This window comes from Staurois parvus, unplaced genomic scaffold (genome assembly GCF_062004578.1).
Source record: "Staurois parvus isolate SC_StPar_1 unplaced genomic scaffold, SC_StPar_1.0 ptg000264l, whole genome shotgun sequence".
Lineage (NCBI taxonomy): Eukaryota > Metazoa > Chordata > Amphibia > Anura > Ranidae > Staurois > Staurois parvus.
This window is the reverse complement of record NW_028318060.1, coordinates 4778622-4790994: the sequence shown is the minus strand read 5'-3', so window position 1 is coordinate 4790994 and position 12373 is coordinate 4778622. Positions and strand designations below refer to the sequence as shown.

At 38.2% G+C, this 12373-nt stretch overlaps 1 protein-coding gene across 2 annotated transcripts in view; it reads right to left on the bottom strand.

Moving 5' to 3' along the window:
- The window catches only part of COL19A1 (collagen type XIX alpha 1 chain), an 895475-nt gene that overhangs the window by 638873 nt on the left and 244229 nt on the right, over positions 1–12373 (bottom strand). For both annotated transcript variants that reach the window (XM_089681326.1, XM_089681327.1), the window contains exon 10: positions 11047–11100. In XM_089681326.1, coding sequence (XP_089537452.1) covers positions 11047–11100 — 54 coding nt within the window. The remainder of the gene's footprint in view (positions 1–11046; positions 11101–12373) is intronic.

Here is a 12373-nt window from a genome sequence, read left to right as displayed (position 1 = left end):
TAAATTCTTTCAGATTTTTTGTAGAGCCAACTTCAAAGTAGAACTGCAGCTAGAAGTTAAAGCCCCTTTTTGTTACCAATTCTCCCCCCCACTCATCTCTAAGCAATCCTAATCAGGCTTTTTCCCCTTACTTTGTGATGCTCACCCAAGTCCCACATCTAGATCTTCACCTCTGCCTCTTCTGGGTGGAAAGACTGCTCACCCAGTGCTACTATTCCCTCTCTTCCAAGACTTCTGGTCCCCTACTGTCCCCCTACCATCCCCTGTCACTTCCGAAGAGCCCTCCTGCAGCCCATCTAATATGAAGTTTCCATGTTAGGCAGTCACTGACATGGACACAGCCAGAGATGGACCCAAACCCAGAAGTAAACAGAAATAAAGAGGTCCCTGGGCTGGATCAACATGTGACTGTGGCTACAGGTAAGTAAAAAGGGCTTTTAGACAGATATTGTTTTTTTAAATATTATGATTAGTTGGGGGGGATAGGTGAGTAAAGTGGCAGGGAGTAGGATTTTATACTGGAGTGGGGCTGTAACTATAATTGTTAACATAATGAAAAATTATGTAAATTTACTACTGCATACATATTAACTAACTATATTTAAAATCAAATAATACCATGCTATTTCTCCAGTCCACATGTGTGATTACTAAGCACTTTCAGCATTAAAGTGTAACTATAGCAAAACTTCAAAGTTTTTTTTTTTTTAATTTTGGATAGGGTAAGGGAGGGTTTTACCTCATGTCAGGTTTTTTGCCATTTCTTTCCCATTGGAGAGATTTTCCTTCACTTCCCATCCCATAATCAAAGCAGAAAGTGAGAGGAATTCCTTCCAAAGTGAGGAAATCCTGGTGTGTCACCATGGTCACTAGAACTAGCATCTCCACTGGAAGAATTACCCTCTCTTAGTGTTTAGATGTCAGCTCAAAATTTGGGATTTTCTTTACTTTTATTTTTGATGATAATAGTAAACAGGACACAGAGAGGGTGAATCTCTCTAACTGGGGCACAGACTGCGAAAAAAAAAGAAGCTGTCAGGGGTTCTAATCCCTCTCCACTCTATCCAAGACTTAAAAAAAAGGTCCTAAGGGATGTGGTGCCCACTGTTTCATCACACACTTCACAACAACAAGTTTGGGGAAACATACAGTAGTTCAGTTCCTCCTTCTGTGTCTCAACTGCAGTTGTGTTAACATTAGTGCTTTTGTAGAAAGGGGAGTTGGTGGGTGCTAATGTTTACCTAGAGACAGGGAGGGGAGAGAGCAGGGTACCCTGTACCAGGGCTGGGAGTGGCTGTTGGAGTTTAGCCCTATCCACTGAAAGTAATATGATGTTGGCAGGGAGTAGAAAACAGAGATGTAGGGTACTTGGGTGTTATGTGTACTCGTACTATATGAAAGAGGATCACTTACTACTAATCTCTGTAGTAAGTGACTCAGAGATCATAAATAAGTGATTCAGAGTTCAGGGGTCAGTAGTAAGTGACCCAGAGATCAGTAGTAAGTAACACAGAGTTCAGGGGTAAGTGGTAAGTGGCTCAGAAGTCAGTAGAAAGTGATGTTCAGGGTTCAGTAGTAAGTGACACAGATTTCAGAGATCAGTAGTAAGTGACCAGGGCTAGATCCAGCCTAGCTGATGTGGGGTGCAGTAAAAAATGTCAGGGAGCAGAGGATGAGAGTTCAGAGGTCAGTAGTAAGTAATGCAGAGTACAGATTTTGCCTAATATTGGGAGGGGCTCCCAACATAAATCCTTCTACCCCTCAACCCCTCATTCTAGAACAAATCCACTTACACTCCCTTCCTAAACTTCACTCCAAGCACAGATCCTACCCACCCATCCCTCCTTCTAATGCAAATTCCATCATACATCCTCTTATTCCCTCCCTTCAGCATAATTCCTTCACCCCCCTAAACCCTTCCTACTAACACTAAGCCTCTTACACCCCCACAAGCTTGGATCCTATCCTCCCCACCCTATCCCCCCTTCTGTACAAATGCCACCATAAATCCTTCTATTCCATTCCCCTCTCCCAAATCTTCCATCCACAGACACTCTTATTCCCTCTGTAACTCTTCTATACCTCTGTGATCCTTGTCTATAAATGCATACTCTCCACCCTGAACATCCTCTTTTGTCTCCATCCTTGCCACTCTCTAGTCCAATTCAATCTCCTTCATTTCTGTCCTCACTATTTCACTCACTTGTCACTAAAAGGAGGAGCCTAGAGGAAGCTTTTCTGGCTCTGTTTGACCGGTTGACAGGTAGGAAGAGATTATGTAAATGCCAGTGAATGTAGCAGGGCAGTACCTGGATGCCCAACGTTAGCAATGCTATTAGTGCTCCACTCCACATTACACCAGCTGTGTCCCAGCCCTGGGAGAAGGAATTCAGTGGCCAGGCACAGAGTCCAGGGTGGAGGCAGGAAGGGGGAAGTTGGCTTTTCGGTGTGCAACTAAAATATGGGGGAGATGCAGCCTACCCCAGCACTAACCTAGATCTTAAAAACGCAGGATCAAGGTAAGACAATAAAAACGCAGGATCAGGGATTAGCCCTGACAGACTGACGTTCTCCACTGATGCTACAGGTGGGCCTAGTGGCCAGCTATGTTACTGCTTCCTGCACATCTAGTTTGAACATTTATTTTTTCATCTACATTTTGGCTCTGTGGCCAAATTTGGTATTGCTTTTCCATGCTATTTTGGATTATTCCTTACCATTTAAGCAATACTCTGCTTTGATGTATATCCAATCATTGTTTCATTTTTGTGATGGACCTTATGTCAATTTTAATTGATTTATAATAAACAAAGTACACTATTATACACTTTTTGTTTTTGGGTGGCTTTATCAACATTTTTGAGCCACCCCAGGGTTGGAATAATACCTCCGGGTGTGAATCACCTAAACAGCCGGAATCGCTTAAGGGAGTGTCCGCGTTTTTCATCTTCACTGGATTCTGGTCCATTATGTTGTTTGGAGAGCTGCCTGATGTGTGTGAACCATTGGTGACCCCCCTGACCTTTTGATGGCCATTACTGTGATGACTGCGAGGTCCCGGATTGTGATCTGATATATATTACATGCGCATATCCTTTGCGCTTCTGGTAAGTGCAAGCACACTTCATTTACAGCACTAAGAAGTCACCTGCACTTTATCAGTTACCTCTTTGAACACCCTGTGCTTATTGACCAGTGATACCATCCATTCACCCGTCTACTGGATTACCAGAACTCTACATTTTTTATGTCTTTTGTGGTATAAGTGGTGACTTTGAGTCATTTCCACTTACCTTGTGTATTAATATTATCATCCATTCACTATTTTACTTGTCATTTTATTTTTCATTTATTAGCAGTTTTTATTATATTCTAATAACAAATGTACATTATGAGTGCTGCATTCTTATTCTATTACTAACCTAGATCTGGCCATGTAAGTGATGAGTTCAGGGGTTCAGGAGTAAGTTGTGACACAAACCTCAGGGGGTCAGCAGTAAGTGATGGAGAGTTCTGGGTTCACTAGTAAGTGATGCAGAGCCCAACGGTCAGTAATATGTGGTGCAGCTTTGAGGGTCAATAGTAATGTAGAGCCTGGGGTCAGTAGTAAGTGACTCAGAGTTCAGGCATCAGTAGTAAGTGACAGTATTCAGACATCAGTAGCAAGTGATGCAAAGGCTCAGTAGTAAGTGCTGTAGCACCCAGAGGTCAGTAGTAAGTGATAAATAAATCAAGTTTCAGTGGTAATAGGAGCAGGGGTCATTAGGAATGGATGCACAGTCCAGGTGTCAGTAGTAAGTGATGCAGAATTCAGAGGTCATTAGCAAGGGATACAGAGTTCGTTGGTCAGTAGTAAGTGACACAGAGTTCAGAAGTCAGTAGTGATGCAGAGTTTAGAGGTCAGTAGCAGGTGACGCAGAGGTCAAGACTTAGTAATAAGTGACGCAGAGTTCAGAAGTCAGTAGTCAGGAATGCAGAGGTCAGGGCTCAGTAATAAGTAATGCAGAGTTCAGGGGTCAGTAGTAACAAAGTTTAGAGGTCAATAGCAGAGGCAGAGTTCAGAGGTGAGTAGTAAGTGATCCAAAGGTTTAGTGGCAAGAAGCACAGAGCTCAGGGGCCAGTAATAAGTGACTTAGAGTTCAGTGATCAGTAGTAAGTGATGCAGGGTTCAGAGGTCAGTAGTAAATAATACAAAGGTTCAGTAGAAAGTGACCTAAGAGTTCAGGGGTCGGTAGTAAGTGGTGCAGAGTTCAGAGGTCAGTAGTGATGGATATAGAGTTCAGGCATCAGTGACACAGAGTTTGGAGGTCAGTAGTATGTGGTATAGAGTTAAAAGGTCAGTAACAGGTGACAGAGTTCAAGGGTCAATAGTAAGTAAGCCACTTACTACTACTGACCCCTGAAATTGTGGCCCGTCATCTAATATTGGGCCCTAGCCCCTGCAATATACCTTCACAAATACTGTACATTATCTATTCAGAACTGTCTCATTTTATGCTATGTAAGTCAACTCAGACTCTAGTAAAACCTATTTAACCACTTGCTTACAGGGCACTTTTACGCCTTCCTGCCCAGACCAATTTTCAGTGCTTTCATACTTTGAATGACAATTGCGCAGCCATGCAACACTGTACCCATACTAAACTATTATCATTTTTTTAGACAAATAGCTTTCTTTTGGTGGCAATTTTTTACTAAATAAACTAAAAAAAACAAAAATTAAAAAAAAAAAGAAAGTTTTTCTTAGTTTCTGTTATAAAGTTTTGTAAATAAGTAATTTTTCTCCTTCACTGATGGTAATTGATGAGGAGTCGCTGATAGGTGGCGCTGATGGACACTGTTAGGCAGCACTGATAGGCACTGTTAGGTGGCACTGATGGGCACTGTTAGGTGGCACTGATGGGCGGCACTTAAAAAAAATCTGAAGACTATATTTTAAAAAAGTACATTTTTAAAAATATATTATTTTAAAATATAGTCTTCAGGTTTTTTTGTAATATTTAAAAAAGTAATCTTAACATATATTTTTACATATATTTGTAAATGCATTCCAAAAATGTAGATTTGTATTTTTAAAGACATACAGTATATTTGAAATGTGTTTTTAAAAATATTTGTCATATATTTTGTAATAAAAATTCATTTCAACATGCAGTATATATATATATATATATATATATATACATATATTTATTGAAATATATTGAATATGGCCAAAATTGTAGCATTTCAAATATATGTCAATATATTTGGGAAGAATATTTTTAATATATATTTAAAATATATTTTTCTTCCATATGGGTAATTACAGAGTACAATCCACAGTAAGACAACGTTTGGCTGTGTGTGAAATGTTCCAATGGTGTAACTAATGCCAATCCACATGGACTTTATGGGGTCTAGGGAAGAGGAGGAATCTGGTGGGGAATAGCAGGGGTGAGATGTTTATCCAGCCCGGTCCAAGCAGCCCATATGGGGTAATTTTGCAGCCAAGCATCCTTCTCATATCTTTCTCATAGGCAGTGGCAAAGACAGTCTCAGTACTGGCAGTAGCAGAGGCAGCTGCTGTAAGGAGAGTCTGATATAAGGGATCTTGAAAGGAATGGCATTAATAAATAATTATGGACAGACAAGCAACAGCAGAGCCAGGCAGCTGCTGCAACATGACATGTGAGAGAGCTCAGGTAGTTGTGTGTTAGTGTGCATGTTTCATATGTGTGTTAGTGTGTGTTTCATGTGCGGTAGAGTAAATGTGTTTTATACAAGAGAGAGTGTGTGTGAGTGCGCTTCTGTGTTTCATGTGTATGTTTAGTGTTTGTGTGTTTATTAAAAATGTATGTTTAATGTGTGTTTTCCATAAGTGTCAAGTTAATGTGTGTAGGTGTATAGTGTGTGTTTAGAATGTGTGTGTATGTATACCTGTTATTGTGTGCTTATTGTTTATATATAGTATGTGTGTGCATATGTGTAAGATGGAATTCTTCTGACTACCAATGTAAGAGAACATTTTTTCTTCTACTGACCACCAACATAAAGGGGCATTCCTATTTCTACTGACTAACAGGCTAAGGGTTCAGTCTTCCCTGTACTGCCCACCAACGTGAAGGGGCATTCTTATTTTACTGACTACCAAAATAAGGGAGCATTATTCCTTCTACTGACCATCAAGAGAGGGTATACTTTCTCCTACTAACCACCGATGTTAAACGACATTCTTCCTCACATGAACCACAAATGCAAGGGAACATTCTTTATCTTCCTTAACAGCACTGTAAGATGGCATTCGAAACAAAATATGTCATGGTAGTAAATAATATATACCGTAGCTCAGGGTCTTAACCACATGACTGTGATAATTAGTTTGTTGTTTAATGGTGTTTTCTAGTGTGAAACTAGAACTCACAAGGCCCCATGTTTGCTATGGAGCCTTTTGAGGTCTTGTTATGCGCTTGTAATGTTCCAATAAGATGCACAAATAAAAAGAAAGCTGTAATCTTACTTCATCTCTCTCTCTACACATCCAGTTAAAACATTCCTTGGGACAGCGGTTTTACAGTCTTCTCAGTTTGTTGGGAAATAATAATATGTGCTTAAAGCTAAAAGTGCTTAGGCATGTGTAGATTGAAAAAAACAAATATATCCAGTGAATGGCAGTTGTGTGGATGAAAATGCTGTGTTGATGTCAGAGGTCAGACTGGTTCAAGATGATAGAAAGGCTACAGTAACTCAAATAACTAAAAAAAAAGCATGGAAGCATGGATCCATCCTGCCTTGTATCAACGGTTCAGGCTGGTGGTGGTGGTGTAATGGTGTGGGAGATATTTTCTTGGCTCTAGCATGGTGTTCCTAATAAAATAGCCAGTAAGTGTATGTATACCTGCTCTGCAAGCAGTTATTTTATTTCTAAACTTAATGACATTTTCAATCTAGTACTAATAGTGTGACAGTCCTATGTTCATGTTCCTGATTATTTGGATCTGCCCACCTCTTGTTTAAGAATGCAATCCTATAAAATTACAGTAAATTCCATTGTGTAGTTTTTCTCTGTTTATTGCACTAGTAGCAATGGCCAAAAAGGTCTCTGTACTGGCAGCTACCATGGCAACTTTTAATCCCGGGTCACAAAATGGCAGTAAGTTGTGTGTCTGTTAGGGAGTAAGATAATGACCCTTATAGAGTAAAATATGAATTCTGGCATCTCCATGATGAGCATAATGACTTAAAAGATGAGTAGATGCTATAGAGACCACCAGATTTGGGCTTTGTGCTGGAAAAACTCCCGACTCTCTGAAGCAGGTGAAGAAATATATAGGGAACTCTAACTTTTCTCTGACCTCACTTACTGCATGATTGATCCAAATCTGTAACATTGAAATGTTGAAGCTAGACATACTGTAGTTAGAAAACCAGCATGCTCAGAAGAAGGTCAGCAATGGCATTCCCCATATTTCTCTAAACAAAGGTGTGCTCCTATCTTCCTGTACTTTTGGCCTGTACTATATTGAAATCTCTGGCAGCATTTTCCTGTTCACCACTGTGAATTATAAAACACTTATCTCAATTGTTATGAAAAGGTTGGGGTGAGGGGTGATCTGTAATTTAAAGCAAGAATGACAACACTGCTCCTTCGTAGATATGGTAGAATGAGTTTGCATTGTTACCTTACAACTGATGGTGTGTTCCTGGCAAGATTACCAGGTGAAAATATTAAAATTAAAATAAAAAAGATAAACTAATACAATATGATATTATGTTTAAATATTCTTTGTCTTTATGTATCGGTGTTTATTGTGACTGAATACTTGAAATAAATTGAAACTAATGTTAAAAAGGATGCATAGATTTGTTTTCATACACTTTCACTATTGTTATTTTAAAGGACTTTGATTCACTTCTATAATCATCCTGAAATGTGTTTACTCAAATAATGCTATGATAATGTAATATGCAGATGTTAATATCCCCAGGACCAATAGGAACTCATACAGGAATGCTCAGTGCAATAAATTCACCTCAGACAGCTTTTGCTAACTTGTGACTGGCAAAACTTGAAAGCCCAAAACAGTTAGTCAGATGCCTAAGGATTTCCTCTGTAATCCCTCAGTTTACCGAGGCATAACACAGCTGTAAATAAAGATACTTGTGTGGGAACAATGCATGTTGGCTCTCTCTAAACCAATTTCACACAGCCTTCATTTCTTTTGAGCATATAATTGAGGTTACATTTAAACAAGAAATATGCACATATTTATTAAAACTTTGCAGAAATGTTATCTCATTTTCCTGTGTTCTAAATGTGTATATTTACAAACTCTGCAGAACTCTTGTACATCAGAGTCGTGAAAACTGTGTCATTTTATTTATGTACAATTTAGGAGTAGGCCTATTTTTAACGCTAGGAGTTTAAAAGAATGAGGAAAGGAGCTCTGTAAAGTCCTTTGATATTTTCCAGCAAACTAATCCCTAGGTAAATATGCAGAGGACTTTTGATTTAGTATTATCGTGGCGCTGCATAGTGTTATGTAAAAAATAATTCCATTCTCAATAATACATGCTGAGTGTTTATATGCCCATTGGAACAGCTTCAGACAATTTGCTGGCTTGATGGAAGCCAGGGCTTCCCTATAAATAAATCTCTAGAGCTACATTGTCAGCAAGGGTGTAGACTGGGCTTCGACAATCAATGCCATGCCTTGGTGGTGTTGGATGAAATGTCTGAGCCAAAAGCCCTAACAAAAGAACTATACAGAATCATAATACGAGGTACAAAGAAAGAGGATCAGAAAAAAGTCTTCTCTAAAACATTCAATTAAATTCAGATTTACCCCAGGGCCTTTCCTCTGAAAGTCTAAGTAGGAATGTTTCTGTAAAATGATTATGTGACTAAGGCCTGTTAAGTTAATGGAAATCTAATTGTAGGGTGAAATGATGTTCCAAATGTGCAACTAAAAACATTCCAACTTCCAAAGGAGTTTCAGTTATCTGCGTGTAACAGAGTAAATTGCCCTTAGCCCTTTGATGAATACATGCCGACTGACTCATTATAATAACTGATTTCAAAAGGGCTGTATATCAGAGCTCTAGAAATAATAATGTCTTTGTTGATCATAGCTACCAAGCCAAATTCCAAATTCATATTCAGAATTGCACTAAAACAGTAACAGCTGGAAGCCAGTTGGTTGTCATATCATTCCGAAGCAATTTTTACTATTTTACTGTTCTTGTGAAAAAAATTTTTTAAATTCCTCTTTACTTCTTCCTGCTCACTGATATTCTACCATTGTTCTTTTGCATCTGCTTTTTACCACCAGCCTTCAAATTTGAAAGTCTTTCCCCCCTATCCTAATGTTCAATCTGAAAATAAAAGCTTTATCGCACCTCCTTGCCAGAATTTCAAGGCTCTTTCAGTAACTGGTTGCATAAGAGAGTTAAAGCAGTGGTCACAGAGCCACTGATGGTCTGTTTAGGCTAAAGATAACCAGGTTGACAGTGGCCTTCTGACTGCCATGTCCTTCTGCTGTATCTTCTTAAGGATTAGTAGTTGGAAGGAGGCTGGAGTGGCTGCCAGCTACTTACTAGAAAAATTTTATTGTCAGATTATATAACAGGATAGAGGGGGGAGCAGGGTGGGTATTAAGGCAGTTCAGTTACTGAGAGTGTTTAGGTCCACTTTAAGTTAATTATGCATAGCAGTCCTGTAATCCATTCATCTAAATGCAACTCCACCCCAGATGCCACATACGTGATCCAGCCTGTGAGTCAAAAATGCTCCAAAGACTTCTATATGGCATACATGCCAAGGTACTGTTGCTGCAGACTCTGAGGTCCCATTCTCAATACTGTGCTGCATCAACACGTTATGTTAAGGCAGAACATTTATTTGAAATAACTGCCTAATAAACCAAAAACACATCAAAATGGGCATGTAGCATTTTTGACAGCACATCATACTTCAATATGCCATTCGAAATATCTAAATTATGGTGTCAATAAACAAAACATTTTAGAGCACAGAATTTCAGAAATATATTATTAAGTATTTATAAGGTTGCATTTGTTCACATGTATCTAGGTATTTATTTGCTCACATGGGTAAGAAACTGCCTAGTGCTCAAAAACTAATGAAATTACTGAATGATACTTGAATCTGTCTAGACAGCCTTGTGTCTTTTTTTCTTAGATATTTCAGTTGTCTTCTGTATGAGAGAAGGGACATACTGTATACATGTAACTGGAAAAACTAAATTATGTTTGCTGACATTTTCATATTCTGATTTATACTGTCAGTTACATTTCTACCTCTAATCTAAAAAACCATAGAAACATTTGTAAATAGCAACTGGTCCCATTTATTAAAATGTCTAAAACAACAAATGTAATGTTGCACACTGCAGCCAATCAGCTTCCAACTGTCAATTGCCACCTGTGACTGTGTTAGGATTTCAGTAGAGATTGACTTGCAATCTGTTCACTTCATTTGGGCATTTTTTTTTTTAAATAAGTGAAGACCACAGTTTGACATCATGGAGTTTATTTACGAAAGTTGGAAGGTGCAAAATTAGCCTCACGTCTGCTTAGAAACCAATCAACTTTTAAGCTCAGTTTGTTCATTTAAGCATTGGCAATACAATCTGGAAGCTGATTGGTTTCTATGCAGAAGTGAGCCTGATTTTGCACTATCCAGCTTTAGTATATAAGCCCCCATGTGTATAGTTCAATGCTCATGTGGGAGCACGAAGAGTAGTAAGATTCTGTCATCAGACTGGCATACAAAATGTAGTTTTTCCATTGCAACCATTTAGAAATCAACTTTCCATTTAGAAATCAGCTTTAAAACAGTAGAGTGCTAAATACAAAAATCTTCCTAATTGCTGTGGGTAACGTTTTCATCTTCAAATCAGAGCCTAAAAGCTAATGCTTTCAAATAATACAACCAAATCAATTGTACAATAGTATTACATTTACAATCACATAATATTTATATATAGAAAATGTATCACACATTAAATATATTTGAATAGTTTTGTTAAGACACTTTTTAGTTACCTTTTCCCCATTTTCTCCTGGAGTTCCAAGTTCACCTTTGCTTCCCTGTTCACCCTACAGTGGATGCAGTAAATAGAACAATGCTTAGAAACTAGGGTGATACAGTACAGTACAATCCTTCTGGAAAGGTAAATACTGTAGGTAACATACAGACAAGCCCAAAACAGTAACTTTAAAATTGAAAGTAGAGTAACCAATACAATGGTACTAGTATAAGTTCATAAAAACTGCACAAATGATGTGCAACTAACATGATCACTTATTTCACTAAAAATAAAAATGAGGGTAATTCCAGAATACAGGGGAAATCATTTGTTGGGGGCATTTGTTCCCATGACAACTATATAAGTAGGGATATTCCATACATCAGAAAGAAATGCTCTCACTTTCTGTTGAGTCTACCAGACAGGAAGTGGAACAAAAGCTCAATAATAAGGCACAGATGTACAAAACATGGTTTTACCGCCTTTCCACTTTATACCTTAACCAAACTAACTTAGTGAAGGGTGAGTTTTAACTACTTCTTTTAGTTCCTGAAATTTGGTCATTGATTTTTGCTTATTTAAATAAGCTCTGTTATCTGTTGAACAATGTATTTTTTTTTTCAGTACAAGGCTGACAGTCATATAAGTCTGTACATATTGTGATTTTATTGCAAGGGCATCACATTATTCCTTTCACTGCATCATTTTTTTCCAAAACAAATATAATACATTATTTTACACTACGGGGGATATTTACTAAAACTGGAGCATTCATCTGGTGCAGCTGTGCAAAGTAACCAATCAGCTTCTAACTTCAGCTTGTTCAAGTTAAACTTTGACAGTAAAACCTGGAAGCTGATTAGTTTCTATGCAGAGTTGCTCCAGACTTTGCACTTTAGTTTTTATAATTAACCCCTGTATACTGTATGTGTTTTGATCTTTCACTGGCAAATCTGACTCTCAATATGGACTGTTTTAACAAGGTGAAATAATCATTTGTGTATAATATTTCAATCCCTTTCATAAACTGTATATATAACTGTATATGTACGCCCACATGCAAGGTAAAATTGTCATGGTTAGTCTGATCTCTACTGCCAATTCTCTTGAAGGTGTTGAACTGGGGATACTCATCTTTTTATAAGCAGTAATAGGTAAGGCTCGGGATGTGTGTGCTGAACAGCCTTGTGGAGAACTAAATCCACTGCAGTGTCTGTTACAAGTTGCAGAAATTAGAAGTAGAATGATGATTTACACAACAGGGGTATCTATTTATCAATATGGGACATATCTTGTATAAACTGTTAAAAGACTGAAAAGGTCTCTAGACTTATTTTGGATGG